Below are 19,654 nucleotides of genomic sequence, written 5' to 3'. Positions count from 1 at the left end.
GGGGGAGGGGGGAGGATTTCATCTTGTAGCAAGACTATGACCTGAAGACACACTGCTAACACGACAAGGGACTTCATCAAGGGGAGAAAGGTTTTAGGCCAAAGTCCAGTCCTGGTCCTTAATGCAAAGGAGACTGAAGAAAGAAACCCCCATGTAACAAACAAGAGCTGAAAAAAGGCTGCAGCATAAGGTGGGAAAAGTATCACAAATGAAGCATAGTGATGTCAATGGGTCGCTGGCATGATGCTGTATTGCAAATAAGAATTATGCAACCAAATATAAAATGTCATCTACTTAAAGTTACTTTAAAGTTGCTCTCAGACGTATGCACTGACAAAAAGTGACATTTGACTGAAATTTACCAGAGGGCATTCGCAAATTTCCGGAAAATGTCAGAGCGAGGCCATGAGGGAATACAGCAGGAAAATGTCAAGCAGATTCCCAGCAAGTTAGTGGGCATGTCAATGACGTTTCAAACACAACGAGAAGATGGCCAAAGAGGAGGTCATCCTAGAGAGACAACAAGATCAAGACGATTTGTCTTTCTGCAGCAGTATTTATACTTCATATCCTGCTTCCTGATGTACTACCCAGTCATCACACCTGCATTTTCAAGACATTTCCCTGTTATTGTGAACACGTCTGACATGGACAGTCTGGAATTCATGTCCAGACCTGATTTTGGATTTCATTTCTAGAGGACTATATCTATTTCCTTCATTTTTGTTTCCTTATGTCCTTTTATTTGTTTGAAACATCTCGATCTAAATAACATGAAATGAGGACAGAAATTGTGACCTATTTTTCAAATACCCAATTGTCTTCAGGAGCTTTGTCGTTAGTTCTGGAGGTGACTGTAGCTTAGCTTCGCATATATAATGGGAACAAGTGTCAGCCCCACTCTGGCCAAAGTTAAAAACCTAATCCGCCAACCAGTACCTCTAAAGCTCACTAATTAAGAAGCTAAGGTCTGACTGTCTGACTGCTTTGTTTTTTTTTGTAAGGATCGACCCAACCACATATAACAATAATAAGTGAACTCTACACGACCTGATGCAGATGTTGTTACGTTTGCATAGTGCCAGGTTGGATGTTTTCCACAATTTTCACACTAAGCTCGAAGAATATTATCTGTCTCCCCAACTCTTTGCAAGAGATAAGTGAATAAGTGCATTTCCCAAAGAAATGTCAAACTATTCCTTTGGCTATAAAAATGACAGACCTAATTTAAAATCCTGCGGAATTGAAGCCGTCAGAGTGTGTCTCGGTGTGCAGCAGGTGTTTACCTGTAACCGTCTTGTCTGAATCTCCTCCAGCATGATTGCCAGACACTTGGTGAAGTCTGTTAGATCCTGGTTGGCTGTTTCTATCAGCTTGCAACCCTACGCACAATGAAGAAGCACAGAATCACACACAGTTAACGCAACACAATCAGATGGATGTACACATACACACATATCAAAACACACAAAAAATCCAGGCAGGGATAAGGGATAGGGGGATAACAGAGTATGGAAAAACTGAGAGAGAGAGAGAGATAGAGAGATGGAGAGAGTGAGAGAGGTATAAATCAGTGTTTTAGTGTTGTCTGGCTGTCTGCGGGCTGTGTTGCTGAATAATGTAGAGGTTCCAGTCAGTGGCCCTAAACTACAGCATCCAGGTAAACAACCAGGACCTGACTCTCTCTCCTCTGTCTCAGAACACTGTCACTTTCCTTCTAAAACACACCAGCTTCCCTATTTCACAAGGCGCACGCACACATACTCTCACACACACACACACACACACACACACACACACACACACACACACACACACACACACACACACACACACACACACACACACACACACACACACACACACACACACACACACACACACACACACACAGAGTACAATCAGTTCACAGAAACTTGTTCTCCGTGCTCTGTTTAATCCCATCCATCCTCCCGTGCCTCCCCTCCTCATCCCCACATCTCTGCCACCCCTTGTCTCTCTCCCTCCCTTGCGGATGCTTTTTCTGATCTCTTCCTTCCACTTATGCAGAAATTATTCACCGTTTCTAACAAATCTCTAAAGGAACGCCTCAAACTTTCACATTGTTCTGCTCCTAAAGCATTACCATAACGGCCTGTTCTATTTCCACGGTAAAAGGCATAGCTCTTCTTTTTTTCTTTTTTTTTAAGCAACCTGTGTGTGAAAAGGGGCTGATATTACAGGTAGCTACAGAGAGAGGCGAGTGTCACAGCTGAAGGCAACTCACAGCTGTGAGTGCAAATGTGTGAATGTGCATTTTAAACTGCATACATCAATGGGGGTCTGATCACAGTAACACAGTACAAATATCAGGCACTACATTGTCTTTCTGCTAAGTTTGTGTGTCTGTTTGTGTGTGTGTGTGTGTGTGTGTGTGTGTGTGTGTGTGCGACACCTTACCCTGTATTTATTATTTATTGAAAAAGCTTCACCTCCCTTCCTGTGGTCTAGTTTGACAGGTTGCTCGTTATAAACAACGGGCAGTCCACTTGATAGAAGAACTTTCATTTTATTTTCATGACCTTTGAGAGTTTGGTTGTGAACAATTCTCCTGCACAGCTATGGGGACACAAGGAGCCGAGACTGTGATGTCATCAGGAGCCTCGGGCGGCAGCTCTGGCGTCGACCTTGAGTGCGTATCTTCAATTTGGTGCAAATGTGTAGCAGACACTGCCAATACATAATTCACCAAAGCTTGTTTTTGGCCATGGATGTGGCAAAGAAACCTCTGTTGCTGTGAAACAACAAACTTTTGACAAAATGGCATCTCTGCAACAACATCTGTTGTTTTGGGTTTGTACCCTCACGGTTGAATGCACTTATTGTAAGTCGCTCTGGATACAAGCGTCAGCTAAATGAAACGTAATCTGTTTTAACACCTCATTGCATTTCACCACAGCTCCTCAAAGCAACGAGTGAGAGTGCAAAACATCTCAACATCAACAGAGTCCAATAACTTATAAAATATGTCACACACAGGCTTTGGTGAATTATGCTCTTAGTAGTAGTGTCTGCTACACTTGTACTGTATATTATGTTAATTGCATGTATATTTACTATATACAAATTAATTTATCTTGCAAAAATACAAACTCCTGTGACTTGTGTTCACATTACTTCACAGTGTAATATCCCCATGTGATGTAACTGACACTAATCCCCACATCTTGCACCCATCTGCAGGCCCTTCAAATATAATTTTTTTTATTGTCTTTCATATGAATCTGTTAATAACATTATATTGCTTGATCTGTCTTTTAAACTTATCGTTCATGCCTTTTACTTTATTACTAACATTGTACATGTTATCCATGATTATGTTACTTTCCTTTACCATGATTGTAAAGCACTTTAGCTCCACTCCAGATAGTTGTTTTTACAAGGTGGCGGCTTTGTGCGTTCAATTTTGAAATTTCAATTTTGGTTTCTTGCTTAGAATCAAAGTCAAAAGACATGTAACACAGTTATTCCGTCATCTTTCGACCCATTCAATTCACCAAGCGACCACACGTAGGCATCCCAGCACCCAGGTTGAACCTACAGAAATAGTATAAAGTTCTTATTTCCAAACTTGTCTCAAGTCCTACTGCTTTTTGTTTGTGTGTTAGTACATATGAGGGATTACATTTCAGTGAGAACCTTGAGTTCTGAGAGAGAGAGAGAGTGTGAAAGTTGTGTCTCCACTCACCTTGTCCGCATAGAAAGCTTTGACCTTGGCAGTAATGGAATCAAAATCCCCACTGATATAGTCGGGGAGGAAGCTGGATGTAAGGATAGACAGTGAGGGTGAGTGGCAGAGGGAGAGGGTTAAGATTGCAAGAAAGACAGGGAGAGACAGAGCGTCAGGCAGAGATGGAAGAGAGGAGGAGAGAGAGGACATCGGACATATATCAGCTCTTTGAACTGTGCAACAAGGGAGGGGGCGTGACGCCACCGGGGAAGAAGAAGAGACATTGAGACTGACAGGGTGATTCTCTGGGCAGGGAGCCTGGCCCTGGCCCGGAGTCCCTCGATCTCTCACTCACTCTCTTGCTCTCCTGTTTGATCACTCAATCACTCTCTCTCTCTCTCTATCTTAAATCCAATCTAAAACAAATCAAAAAAATTACAATCCAATCGTTGATAAATACTGTGCATTAATTATAGAACTGGACATTCATAGCTCCTAAACAACAGGAATACAGTAAAGATTTCCTCTCTCTCAATCGCACACACAAACCAACGTACACACGGAGATAGAGCATGAAGTCATCGGAGTATCAGTTTGATTTCAACAGGTTGCAGTGAAATTTCATATTTTGCTACATCATATACTGTAATCGGTGAAATGAAGCAACAAAAATCATATATTTATAGAAATCTATTCAGACATGGCAACTAAAGGAGCAGTTCACTACAAATGTGGATATAACATGTGACCACAGACAGTCCCTGTTGTCCATCCATCACTGACATACAAATACTACAAATACTACAGTGTATAACATATACAAACATGGAAGGTAAAAAAGTAAATTTTTCCCCACAGATTTTTATATCCAATACTTTTATAATAATAATAATAATAACTTAATGAACAGTTAAACTTGAATTTTGAAAGCTTTGCAAATTATTAAAAAAAAAAAATGTTCAGGATGTATTTCACTTAAAAAAAGTACAAAAGTAATTTTCGGGTAAAATGGCTTGTGACTCATAAGATTGACCTCCCAAAAAACAAAGCTAACTGAAGGAAGACAGAATATTAATTGTTAGCAACATAACCCCCCCCCAAAAAATATTATGTTATCACACCAAATTAAGAGGATTAAAACTGATGGAAATTAAACTGTGCAGGAGGTTTTGGATCATGTGTATATGAAGGCTTTACATTCTTATTCCTCTGTGTATTTTATTCAATCATATAAAAATGAGTTTAAACCTACATTCTCTAGGTTTTGGAATAACAAAGGTCTGTTGAAGGTATCAGTGAAAAGAGACAGAAATGTACCAGCCACCAGCGAGTGGAACTTTCCTGTCAGAGGAAGACGGACAGCTCTCTGTTTATTCCATTTGTGTGTGTGTGTGTGTTTATGTGTAAGGAGCGGGACCACTCAGGGATGCGGTAGCTGCTATCTAAAGGCATTAACAGGTCTGACATTACGATTTCACGGTTGGTTGGGTCGTGTGTTTGTGTGGGTTATATCCTGTGTGTGTGCACCACAGAAAGAGGCGAGAGCGACGTTCCGGTCGGTTGAGGAAAGAGATACAGACGGATTATTCCCTCCCTTCGCCCTCGATGTTGCCATTTACACCATCGAGTTACAGAAAGACAAACAGAACGGGAATTGTGTGCAATCCGTTGCCACAGACACATCGCAAACCGAGTGCTGAGTTCATAGTTGTGTCCGCCAGAAACACTATCATAAATCTTTGTCTTAAATTGACTTTCACCCGAAGTTTTTTGTCACACCTACTTGAATCCTTGTTTCTTTTAACTGTATCTTCCACCCAGATGAAGGATTTTGGCAGGGACTTTGACTGAGCGAAAACACTTGTGTCACCAGAAACCTCCAAAAGCCAGATTTTGACAGTAACAACGCCATCTGGAAGGACAGAGAACTACTTCATAGAGCAAATTCAAAGATAGCCGAGCTGGAGGTTGATAACTTGCGGCTTGTGGATGCTCTTCAGGAGAAAGACTCTTTTCTCCAGTTTTTGGGTTGTGGCATCTGAGCAGTCTGAACAGATTGCCTACTTCAAGGCAAACATGCAGGACACAGATGTGTGAGATTCCTCCACTTATCCCTGTACTTCCTCCAGCTGTTAACTTAATCATCTTGGGCCAGCGGATCTTTGAACAGGGCGGCCTCACCACCTCACCTAAGCTTCTCAAATATTCTGTAGACGTTACGGTCCATCCAGCCAGCTCGCCCTGATTTGGACCCCACTCAGAAGACCAGTCTCTTCTGACACTGGAGTTTTCCCTCAGCGTTACACTGTAAAGCCAAACAAATAACCCTTGCTCGTCTGGAGACCCCCACATCTCATCGAAGGCTCCTGAAAGAGGCAGTGGCCAGCACCTTGATCAAATGCTCACTCTGATGCAATTAAGTCCTTTATACTGGATTACTTTTTTACCTCAAAAGGTTCCTGACCGAGACTTTGCAGAGCAGTATGAGAAATTCTGTGGATATCAAGAAAAGCTTTCTTAGTTGGAACTGCAGATGACCACCATTACTGTAATTTAATTTACCGACTGCAATAGTTCAGGTTGAACAGTTGTTATGATTAGATGTTTTAATTATCACGTAGACGATGCCTCATGTAACTTGGCTGCTGCCCCTCCAATTTAAGAAAAGTCTTGAGTCTTATAACTACTCAACATGTGTCTGGTCCTTGGACCTGGTTTTTGCACTTAATTTAAATGAGCAGATGAGCCTGTATTTGTTGATGAGGATTGCTTTCTCTTTCTTTGTGGATTAGATTTGAGCAGATTTAGAATCACCCCCTTCTTAAAACCCTTTTCCTGTTTATCCAACTCAGTCATTTACATTTGACCTCTGTTTGACATTTCCCTGAAAGATCTGATTGAGTTTAAGGGCAGTACGTAACCATCCTTCAGACCTGCAGACATTTCACCTACTTCCTTGCTTTAAAATATAGGGGCTGGTTCTATTATTCAATCCTGGTGTCTGTCATAAACAGCTCCCTGCAATCTTGTTGTGTTCCAGCTCATTTTAAACATCCCTTCCCAAAAGGCCCATGTCTAAGCTGCCTTTTATCTCACGAGTTTAAGAGGAAGTTGTTGACAGTTTACTGCCATTTTGACACCAAACAACATATTCTGATCTGCCTTCCATGAGAAGCATTGCACTGAAACCGCTTTTCTCCAAGTCTCTAATGATATAACGATGTCTTCTGATGTGGGTGAATGCTCTGCTTTTGAGCTGCTGGATCTTTTGATACTGTAGATGACAGCATCCTGATCAAAAGGCTAAGGCGGTGAGATGCTGTCTTTGATTGCACTGGAATGGTTCTTATGTTATCTCTCTTAGTGGAGCTATTCTATGTCACTTGGTCACTATATGTCTGCTGCCTTGCCAGTGGTATGCCCCAGAGTTCTATCTTGGGCCCTTTTACAATTTGTTCTGTTTCTGCTTCCCGTAAAATCATATTATTAGCTAATATAAAGGCATTCCTTACGACTACCAAAAGTCTGAGGATTGTCTGACTGCCATGAAGGACTGGATGATAATTGTTAAAGCTAAATGAAGATTAAAAAATAATAATTGTAATATATCTTATCTTCTCGTCCAAAAACTGTTTTATTGTTATGCATGAAGACACTAAAACACAGCCCTATAACTGAGCTAGTAAAAATGTGTCTAAATTCACACTTACAAGAAATGAAATGTGCACACATACATATATAATATGCAGGTACAGATGTACACTTTCCCCCTTCTTATAATACAGGACACAAATATTGCATATCCGTTCAGATATAGCCTTCATGTGACAGATGGGATGCGACGTGACACTGGGGCTCATCCGAGCTATACACACACGCACGCACCCTTTCTGACCTGTGTGCATGACTCCACCGGATGATAGTAATTGACCAGGCGAGAGATTCTAAATTCTGCACTTGTGTCTTTGTGCGTGAGCGTAAATGCTGCTTCTGTCGCTGTGTCTGTGTGCTGCGTGTCTGACAGTCTTCACTTCCACGATAATATTAACTGACACTTTAATTTGGATAGGAAATGGAGCACTTTACCACCAGTTTGTCTGCATATCATGTGCAGGGATGGCTGTGTGACCTTGGCTTGTGTTTGTGTGTGTGTATGTGTTTGTGTATCAACCTCCATGTCTCCCTCTCTCTACATCCGATTTGTCTGCTTTGTTCTCCTCTACTGCAAACCCACACTTCTCCTTCCCACATTTTTTTTCCCTTTACACCTTATTCTGATCTCAACTGCCAGCAATATTTTCTTTAGTATGTAATTAGGCCAACTTCCCTTCATCTAACCGCGTCGTTATGAGAAAAAATCTCCTCCCCTATATATTATTATAACCCTTTTCATCTCCATTTCCCTTCAAAATAAGAAGGGATATGACCACTAATTACAACAAACAGTTGTTTTGTTTGTATTCTCTCTCTCTCTTTCTCTCTCATATCCTTCATCATTTCCTGAATCGCAACACGACAACCACTCCTCTCTCCCTCTCCAGGAGTATGGCTCTGATTACTCATCTCACCTCCCAATCAGAAAAGGAGAGCCAGTGAAAAGGCGGAGGAATCATTTTTAATGACATCCTAAATGACTACAGACTGTATGGACATCTAATAAATTCATCTGAGAAAAACAAAGTTGCCATGTAATAATAATCTTTATTTACGACTACTGTTTCATGTGAGCTGAACCAAACCTTCCAAAATGTTTTGATTTTCTGTATTTCATTTCTGTCAATAAACCTCCCCTACATTCTACATTCTTACCTTTCAAGTACAGAGGGACTAGAGATTAGAATACAACCATATGAATACCTTCTGGGTTGTATTTCGGATAAAACAGATCACAAATGAAAGCAGGTCAGATTGTCTTCTATGTATTTTTAAATAATATGAGTCAGTTTGCAGATGACAGTGATACGACTGCAGTTCCACAAATGTGGGTATAAAAACCAACCAATTTAATAATCCCACTGCAACAAAGTTTAGAATCAACAAAACCTCAAGGGAAGAATGTGAGCTTGCACACATGCTGATGTACATGTGTCTTTAGCACACCCACACATCTTTATTGAAACAATTGAAAGAAAGCACCTGGTTGCACATGTATGACTGTAAAAACATGTGTGCTTGTGCCTGTAGAGCCTCTCTTTATTTGTGTGTTTCACCAGTGTCTAATCCCAAAGTTAATCAGCTAGATGCCTGCAGGCGCTCGGAGTAATAACCAGACAGAGTCATAAATCGACTGCGCATCTCTTATCCACAAACCACACACATACACTAAGTTTATTAACTCTCCGCACTAAGGGCTACTTGGTGTAATAAACAGAGAGAGTGAGAGGGATGGAAAGAGGTAATTGTAATTTTAATGAGCCTAAACGGTTGCAACTCCAATAAAATTGACTTAACAAAAACGCATGATAGCATGTGTAAAAACAAACGTGTGAAGCCCTCACATTAAAAAGAAAAGGCCCAGTTCCCTGTGCTCATCAACGTGGCTCAGCGTTTCAATTTCCAAACCAGCGCAATAAACACAGAGGGGATTTTTTTCAAATCAGACTATAATAGACAGCAGCAAAGCAAGTGTGAGACAGAAGGTATCTTGGCTGATGAAAACAAGAGGGTCTGTGAGCTACTTGACTAAAGACAGTACAGTGAGGGGAAATAAAAGGAAATCAGTTATAGAAGGTAATTATCATAGAATCTGCCAAAAAAAGATGCAACACATTAATAACCCATTAAAAAAAGGACTGTTAAAGTAACAACCGAGCAAATCGCTTTGATTCATGTTGAGTGTGTTGTGAAGAAACGCATATTTCAGCACTGAAAGCAGTGAGAAGGAAGGAGCTGTTAGTTACCAGTCATCAGCTGAGTCACATAAACCCCCCGCCTGGTTTAATTTGCACTGTAATCCTCTTAATTGCTCGCCTGTGATCCTGTTTTTTAAGTCATACATTTCTTGATATTCCAAGCAGTTGAACAGCTGTGTGAATTTGATAGTATTTGTGTAGACGGAATTCTAATGGCATATTGACAGTAGCTTATTCTCTGAATAATTACGAGCCAACATAAAACACATTTAGCGCCTCCAGCACATTCTCATTCCACTATTACGTCAGTTACAGTGAACTTCAAAGTGTTTTAAGGAGATTGCACACCCAATGGTAGGAATGTATTTAGTGATAGCTGATTATAGAGAGTAAGACTTGTTGTGTGATGTAGCCTATACACAGTCTATAATTTATAACTTTTAATATTAGTGGCAGGACATAATATTCCATCGTGATTTGTGGGTACCTGGTCTTCATTTACAAAATTGGTAAATTGCAATAAAAGAAAAAGAGAGTTCCACACTACTACAGCGTGCAATTGAGGCATATCTACATTTTCCTCAATATGACAGATGTCTGTTACTTTGACAAAATTGTGTTTTAGTGCATTTGAAATTCGGCTCTACTGTAATAATAATAACAAGGCCTATAAAAATAAAAGTTTCCTTCATTCATTAAGCCCAGAAATGTCAAAATGGCTCATATGGTGATTTTGACATTCCCATAAATTGTAAAGTGGTCTCTATTGGACACCACTGTATTTCAACACAGTTTATTATACATTAATATTATTAATAGCAAATATATCAGCCTGAGAAATCTTTGCTGACCTTATCTGCATTACATGTCATCTACAACTCACGGGGGTTCTATGAAACACTGACCTCTTTAAATAATAAATGTCCTTTTAATAAGACTATACTATAAATAACTGAACATAAAAAAATGAAGTGTGTGGCACGAATAGATAAGAGAAATAAAATTAATTCAAAACAGAAAGAGAAAATGTCAGAGTTATCACTTCGCCGCCAAGTCTTAAGTAAGTAAGACATAAAAAGTTTTGGTTTGAAAAACTTCAGTCACAGGGGGGGGAGATAATTTTGTAACTTTTCCAAAGCAATATGCACACAATCACATGCTGACACAACTATGCTCGGGAAAAACCTGTTCCACATGCACACGTGCTTTGACGAGTGAGTGTGTTGGTGTTTGAACGCTGTTTCTCTCACGTTTGCCTCTTCCTCTAACTCAGCAATCCCACACACAGCTGCAGGTTTTTATAAATTCTCCTTTGTCCAATTACCTCTGCCCACATTCAGTCTCTTTTCCCTCCCTGTTCATCCATATTATTCTCATTTTCTCAGAGGAGTTCATTTGATGCAAAAATTTGACGAAGTACAATTTTCATTTAACAAAAAAGAATGGCACTGGGTCTGAAGCACATGGGAGCCACAGGGTGTGAGATATCTAAAGGAGCCCACATAAAAGAGATCTTGGTAAAAGTACAGTAAATAATAAGAATGACTGTGAACATGTGTCTCTTGATATATTTAAATTGTTTCCTGATAAACATGCATAAAACACAAGCTGCAATACAGTTTAGGGCAGCTTTTACGATTTCAAGCAGATTGAATAGTAAACCGCAGTAAGAAAAAGGAAGAAACTATGTTATATTGTCATATATCAGGAATATCTGAGTTAAACAGTAAGAAGTAAAATACATTTGACTCGCAGCAGATGAAAAGCTGTATGAATTACTGATGTTGACTTTATCAACAGCTGAATAAAACATTATTTCAGTGCATGTAGTTATTAAATTAATCATAATCTTTGAGAAATGCACATTAACCTGAGCTCACAACCCGCACTGGGATTTGGTATTTGGTTATTGCTTCTTTAAAATCTGCCTTCATCGGAGTAGCTACTGGCTGACTGTTCCAAATTTCCCATTTCAAACTAGAGGAATTTAATTAAATATGCAGTATCTGCACATACAGTATATGGATGCATGTCAATGATGAATATTGTTTCCTCTCTGTTGGTAATAGAAAAGCATGAGAAGAAGAGAACACTACTTATAAAGGCACAATTGTTGAACAATTTCCCTCAAGAAAATAATACTAGTGCTTGAGTAAATCACCCAGATTTATAAAAACTGGGCAACTGCTTGACCAGTGTGATAAACTGAACGCATATCAGCCATGTATAAAATCAAAAGAGAACAGTTAAAACACAGTGGAGGCTGGAGCATAGATAAAATTAATCTAAGCATCACAAAAGTAGAACAGAAAGAATCAATGATGTAAGTTTGCATTACAAACTTTTAAAGATCACTAACATCAAACCAGAATCAAGTTGCAGGAATATGGACACAATCTCTGTTTCTGAATTATGGCTAGAAATGGGCTTGTTCTTTGTGGGAAGCGTAAGGTTCGTAAGTGTCTCAAGATAATGTATATTAAGATTTAGAGCTATTCAAATAATAATTCCATTAAATTGAATTGAAAGGTGTTTTTTTCCCGAACATCATAATGTCACAGTCTAGTTGACTTCTTACCCTTTGGTTATAAAGTGTAATCGCTTTGTTTATCATAATAAACATTTGTGTGAACTGTTGTCTTATTCTGGTTGTGCGTTTCTGACCTTTGTGGGAATGTTGTGACAAACAAATTCTAATCAGTTTATCCTTGAATTAAAGGCAATGTTAATGCAGATTATGAAGGCATTCCCTTGAGGCATTCTTGAGATGTTGTGACCATGTCAGAATGAGTTTCCCTCCAGACAACTGGACCGCCTTGATTTTCTCAATAAAATCAGACATAATTCAAATGTTCACCGGCACGGCTGCAGCAGATGTGGTCAAAGTGATGACAGTGCAAAGACTATGGGGCCCTTTTGCTGGCTTCCCTTTTTCAAACTGGATCTTAAAAGCTGACATGTTCCCCTGCAGTGAGGCAGCATTAGTTTGGGGGGTACTTTCAAGAGTCTGTTGATGTGTAATCTGCAGTTTAAAGGCAGAGCGGTCTCTGCACTGCGTGAATTCAACAAAAACAAGATATCCCAGTTTTGATATTTTGAATTGGAATTTTAAACTCTGCAATCTGCGGTGGAAAAGCTGTTTCCCTGATAGCTTTAAGTCAATGTTCCGATGTGTATAACATCCTTTCAGACCATAATAAATTATTGAACACAGACTACACTGACCTCCCAGTTAATCATTCCTCATGCTATGGTTGTAACTGCTTCTCTTTGGTGAGTCATCTGATGTCAGATGGTAGTGCTGATGCTACTCACTGCTCGTTTGGTACCATGCACAGCTTGCAAAACAGTAATTTGGCTCCTCCCTCTCATCACACCCAACAGTAATCCCAGTTGTGTTCATCCAGACTTTGACCTTACAGGCATACAGCCAAAAGGACAAGTTAGTGCTCAATCTAATATGTTATCATGTTATTTTCGTTATTATTTGTGTATTGATTCATTCTGTTTTGGGAGATTGTCTCATGGTCTATATTTGGCCTGGAGTTTCCCACTCCCTGCCCTAAGATGTACACCCACACAAATACACAGATAACAGCTACTACAGAACATACAGACTCAGCTCAGCTCATCTCTTACATCATGATATCACCAATCTTTTTTAATGATCTATTCTCTTGTTTTTTTTTGCTGTACATTTCTCTCATACTCTATTTGATCACATGGGATTGTTGCTGCTGCTGTCTTGGCTCCAGTACTGTTAAAATGTCATAAAAAGTGGCTGTGATTGATCACTTGTATCTTCCTCTCACGTTCACCCGTCCTCTCCCTCTTTGTAGTCCATTAGTTATGGTAATGTTGGGTTAAATACATCTTAACTTGCTGGTGATTAATTTACACATCCCCACATGATGATTTTTACCCCCCCCCTCTGCTCCTCTTCCCTCCGTTACCCATCCTCCCTGTGCGATGTATAATTTTCTGGGACAGATGCGGTTGGGTGGGGAGAAAAGGGAGGTCTGGCTGTCAGCTCCACTGTGCAGGCTGCTGACAGAGCTCGAACTGAAAGGTCAGAAGATGAATCTGCTGTGTCACGCAGACAGAAATATGAGCGATGCCTCTGTGGGCAGGGATAACATGCTCAAACTCACGGAGATGACGGAGATGCACGACCTGCTGCAAAATACAACAAAAGAAGAACAACACCGACTCGGAAAACCTGTTTGTATCACAAAAATAGGGAGGACCACACACTTACTCATCTTAAAAAAGCTACTGTAACTCACACACCTTGCAGATTCCTAACTTGATCCCAGTTCTAACTTTAGCTGTAAAGCCTGTATCAACAAACATAGCTGACTAACATTACTGTAAGAAAACAATAGTTGTTGATTAACTATGTGGTCAGAACTAAGACTCATTTATCGGTTGGTTGTTTATATTTGAGCCTTTCAAAGACCTATTTTGTTTGTCTTTGCTGATATGTGTCAACATTTATTTTTATTTTCTTAATTATTTATAACTATTTTTATTTGTAGCGATTTATCTTTTTGAGAACAGCATCTTAGGAATCATTGACATTTTTTCTTTACCATATATCCTCCGCTAAATTAAAATCATTATTGTTGTGTACATTTGTATTATTCTACCTTCTCTTGTTAATTATCTTTGTATACAATTGTCTTAGATTGTCTAACATCCAAACTCCACAAAACAGTTTTCATGTTGTTATTGTAATTATCTTTTTTAATCACCCCTCAGGTTAGGAATTTTTTTTTTTCTCATCAGTGTTTTTCTTGATAAAATTAACTTCATCATTTAGTAAAGCATCTAAATGTTTTCACTTTCAAAAAGGTTTTATGCTACAATATTATCTAGTGATAACAGTGTTATTGGTTTGCAGTCAAAGCACTGACTAATCCTTTCAAGTGTGTGGCACTACACAATTTCAAGGATTTCATCTTTAGACCTTAACATTTAGGAGTAGAATACGTTTCCCCTGTGACAAAGTGTGAATGGCACTTAGCAAAAATCTCCACGCCTCACATGTCTACAACTTCAAATTGTTGTTACACTGATATAATTGCAAGATCATGCACAAAAAACACACACACACACACTCTCATAACATTCAGACCTTGGCAAAAAACACACTCATGCTCACACTTTGGTGTTAATGTGAAAGCCTCAACACCTCAGGGAACCAGTGAACCCCAGATCCATCTGTCTCCAGACAGCAGTCCTCCATTAGCCACACACATAGTACTTTGTTAGAGACACACACACAAAGGTAATACACAATAACACACGATGGAGGGTGCACGGAAAAAAAACATTCACACACACACACACACTGCCACCAGAGAGACACAGAGCTTCACAATGATGCAGTCACTTATTTTGGTCAAATCCAAAACGTTTTTCTGAATTTTATCGTCTCTCTTCCCGGAGAACGACACGTCAGTGACAACAAAATTAATGAATGCAAATGTGAACACAAGACAGACTCACCTGCCACGTTCTCCAGCGGTGATGTTATAAAGGTGATTGGCAGCTCCATCAGCACATGCCCTCAAGAGAGCTGGAGAGAGACAGAGCGACAGAGTGACACTTTGGTCTGTGGAAATGAAAGCAATTAGTTTCAAATGAGTACAACACCTCCTTTCATTGAGGTGAGACATTTCCACTTTTTTACAAGTTACTGTCGTGTGTGTGATCCAGTTCAGTCTGGTTTAAACAATGCGAAGCGTGTCAATGAGCTGGTTTTCACTGCTGCAGAGGTGAGTTTTGGGAAAAGGAGTCCTCTTTACTTTGTGCAGCTTCGTCTGCCTGGTGGCATGAAGGTGCAAGTTTCTCCTCGCTTGGATATGACACACAATACTTTGTTAACAAATTAATAGAAGAAGTGTGACCTGCAATTCATGTAAAGAACTGATTCTTAGAGCCTCGTACAGTTAGATGTGGTTGTCAAGTTACATCTTTCCGGTGCTATTTTTTATACAGACGCTGTGTGCTCTCTAAATTCTCTTAATTCAATGGACATGTTTATTTTTTTTGTGTCCATAGTTCTGGTGAGGACACAGGAAGGGACACATATGAACCAAACAATGCACCGCACTGACTTTGGGTGTTTTTCACAACTGAAAGTCTGTACCAAGGTTTGTGTCTTTGTTAGATTGTTTACATTTGATCCGCTTTTGGTTTCACATCGCTATTCAGGGAGCGCACTTGAGACTTTCCCATGAAATACGTGGGCTGTGTCTACGAATACTTGACATCGATTGGGTTGTAGACGGGCCTGCGTCTATCGTCAGCCTGTTGTCTTTCTGTTTGAATGGAGGAAATAAGGAACTGATTGAATTTGCAGTGATGTTATTTCAGGTGCAGTAGTCAACACTAGTTCGAATGAGTCACATGAACGACCTTCTCATTCAAACATCGGACTAAATTGTGGTGCGTTGAATCCAGACTGTGGTCAGAGGCACGTCTCACGTTTTGTATACAGACTTATTTCTGATATTTTGCCGATCCTCATTGATTTGAAAAGAGCGGACGAAATAATAGAAACCCCTATAAACACAACACAGTACAATTCAAGTGCACAACACACTTCCAAAATTATCATACAAATGAATCAGCCACTCTGTAACAAAGTTTCAACAAAAGCTAAACAATGAAACCTGTTGTGTTAGGCTGCATTAACATTAACTGTGTGTTACCAACTTGTCAGAGCACGGAGGGAAACACAGCAACGGATTTATAGAAGAAGGAAAACCATAACCGTTAGTAATTTAAACACAGCCCCGGATTGGACATGAACATCAGCATTTATTTATTTCTCTTCAATCAGTCCCGGCACAAATGGAAAGAGTTTGAACAAGGACAAACATTTATTGGAAAGAGAATACCTCTCTGCCATTGGAAACAAAACAAATCACGCAGACAGGTGAAGAATTATGGTGAGAAAAGGATTGACAGTTCAGAGGCAAAGGCAAGGAAAGAGCACTTATCTTCCTAGCTTTTAAAAGACAGACAAATGAGGTGGTGATTTGCCATTCTTAAAATGGCATTCAAGTTCCTAGGAAATTAGATGCAAACTATTTGCAAATGTATGCTCTTTCGTGGCCTCCATTCTATTCAAATTGAGCAGCCTATTTCTTAAGAGCCCTTTCCTGTTTGGGGCTGTTGTGGAGCACACGGGGGAAAAACTTCAAAGAGTGAGCTCTGGTTTTTTCTACTTGAACCGAGTTTAAAACTAACTGAAGCTTGCACCAAAGAGACGGGTAACACTGGAACGCCTGTTTGGTTTTCGATGCTCGTTCTCAAAGGCTTTCATCCACGCGTCAGTTTCAAAAGACCACCGTCCGAGAGTGCACGTGCTTCTGTGCATGTCGTCGGTTTGGTTGCCTGCATAGATATTACCTATTTTTTTGATTATCAGTGGAAAAACATTAATAAGGTTTAATTGTGCCGACCAAACTCACCCTGATTGTCAAAAACATTTTTCTTTTGACTTTAAGTTTACGTTTAGTCGACTGTATCAGGTCATATCGAACTTTATTAATTTCTCCTCCTCCAACACACATGATACAGTACTGAAAGGACCCTGTTCATGTGTTACTTATACTTAACAATGCTGTTCCCTCCATTCATTCAATGCAATCACACTATACAGGACTCTGTGTCAGTAATGGTTCGTAACCATGGCATTAAAAATGCAGTGTGATGAAGACATCCTGCATCACCCATTGTAAATATAACATATTTCAATTATATCAGCCCCCTTCAAATCCACTTGGGGATGTTCTGTTACCTCATAACACTTATTAGTATTATTATGATATTTTCAAACAAATGATTTCATTCAACAACAACTGTAGTTCATTGACAATGGTGTCAGCAATAGCCAGCTTGGGTGCAGCAGGAGTAAAGCAAACTATGCATGAACACTCTCACACATTCACTACATTAGAGGAAATAATAAATAGAAAGCTTCTGTGATGAAAATATTTGTTTCTAGCTTTACGAAACTAAACTTTATCCAAGATATTTTTATCTAAAACAACGGCTGAGTAACTTTCTCTCATATTGAAGTGTGAATTCATTTAGTTTGGGTCTATATTAATGGATTTTGAATACATAAAAAATAAATATAAAAAACAAACAGTTAATAGCTCTAATTACCTGAGCAAATTACAGGGCTATTGACTTTTTCCTGCTTTAAACCATCATTATTATTTGGCCTTTAAAAATCAACTATAGGTCGAGTTGTTTACGACACATCCCACGTCTCTTAATCCTTTAGCATATGTGTTGAATGTAATATTGTGCAGAGTCACACCTACACTTCACATTCACTAGTTACAGATTCACATATTCACCATATTAGACTTGATGGAGAGAAATAACGATTCTTTCACAGAGAGGAATCGTACTAAATCGAACTACCCTTGGCTTCTTAGCGCTCAAAGGTGAGAGAATGCAGAAGCATTTGAATTGATGTAAATAATACACTTACATTCAAGGTAGTGCTTTTATCCAGCACCCGTACCACCTGCTGTTTATGCTTTGGCATCAAAACAAGATTGGAATGTAAATGACTAATTATCTCTGACAGAGTGCAAAGGCTGTGGAAGTCTTCGAATAACAACTTCTGGAAAAACAGAGAAACTCTCATTTAAGCTTAGTGGAGACGACTGTGAAGGTATCAATCATTATTTGTGTATGAGGGACACACACACACACACACACTGAATAATTTTCATACTTGTTACTTCTCTCCATTTTCTCTGTTTGCATGGTCTACCATCCACACACACACACACACACACACACACACACACACACACACACACACACACACACACACACACACACACACACACACACACACACACACACACACACACACACACACACACACACACACACACACACACACACACACACACAGCTCCAGGAAATCTTAAGCGATTACACGCAGTGTGACACAAAATCTTTCCATGTGAGGTTTGTCCTTGCCAATGCTTGTTTTATAAGCATTAGGACCCTTCCAGTGCTGTATGGAAGCCAGTGATGACTTTCAATATAGCTTTTCTTTTGCACTGTAATGTTCCTGTTAAATTATGTCATGGTTTTCTCCAGTGGTTTATACTGGAGCCTTCTACCTTGGCTAAAATAAAAAAAAGCTCTATGCTAGATCAAAAAAAGAGTTGGTGCTAAATCCTTGAACAGAGGTGTTGCAGTATAGGAATTTGGCAGCTATTACATATAAACAACTACAATGTTTTTTGCTTTAGTGCAATTTTGGTGCAATTTTATTTTTCAGTGTTTCTCATCAACATGCACTTCTTTTGTGCATTCTTGAGGTCAAACTAGCTTATCGTACATTTTTAATTATACATGAGATCTACGTGGTCCGGTGGTTAGCTCTCTATGGCCTCGCAGCAGGCATGATAATCATGCAGAGGCAAAACACAGAATAAAGGGGGAACCACATGGAGTACATTGGTCAACAGATGGTCCTTATGACAATCAGACCAAGATGTTGCAATGTTGGGGACAGCAAAAACAGCTGGACATGTGCTGATATTAGTTTTGTCAATTTGTTTACCCATAGTTTACCCAACAAATGTGCAATCCCTGTATCCTGTATTATATGAATCAATACCCCCCCCCCCCCCCCCCTTGTGTTAGGGTTATTGATTGGCTCGTTTTAGTAGTCTTCCTGTCTGCATGTCAAATAGTATACAATTTGATTCTCCTTTTATTTCAAGGCTGCTCTTCTTGAAAAAAAAAACATTTACACGCCTCAAAATTCACACAGCTGAGGCTCTTTCAAAAGTTTATCTTCAGTCTCCATCTTTCTAGATTTCCCAAAGTCCCATTCGTGTTCATCACTGTAAAGAGCCAAAGTGAGTAAACTAAACTTGAGGAAACATAATGTCTGCATCTGCTCTCCATTCACACACAGCGAAGACACAATTACTGTCATTCTGCGACTGAAAACAAAGAGTTGTCGGCTATTTGAAGCGCGCCACGATTGCGATGCGACGGCTTAACCGACTCCCTCATCTCCTCGCTCACCTCGGAT

General features: G+C 39.6%; 1 protein-coding gene across 1 annotated transcript in view; it reads right to left on the bottom strand.

Moving 5' to 3' along the window:
• The window catches only part of tpk1 (thiamin pyrophosphokinase 1), a 67,608-nt gene that overhangs the window by 35,019 nt on the left and 12,935 nt on the right, over positions 1–19,654 (bottom strand). Inside the window, exons 4-6 of the mRNA XM_053412699.1 lie at positions 15,073–15,142; positions 3,728–3,800; positions 1,287–1,382 (exon numbers count right to left, since the gene is read on the bottom strand). Of these exons, the coding sequence (XP_053268674.1) occupies positions 1,287–1,382; positions 3,728–3,800; positions 15,073–15,142 (239 nt within the window). The remainder of the gene's footprint in view (positions 1–1,286; positions 1,383–3,727; positions 3,801–15,072; positions 15,143–19,654) is intronic.

Source organism: Pleuronectes platessa, chromosome 20 (assembly GCF_947347685.1).
Source record: "Pleuronectes platessa chromosome 20, fPlePla1.1, whole genome shotgun sequence".
In the NCBI taxonomy this organism is placed as follows: Eukaryota; Metazoa; Chordata; class Actinopteri; order Pleuronectiformes; family Pleuronectidae; genus Pleuronectes; species Pleuronectes platessa.
Note: the sequence above shows the minus strand (reverse complement) of the source record. Positions and strands in the feature narration are given on the sequence as shown.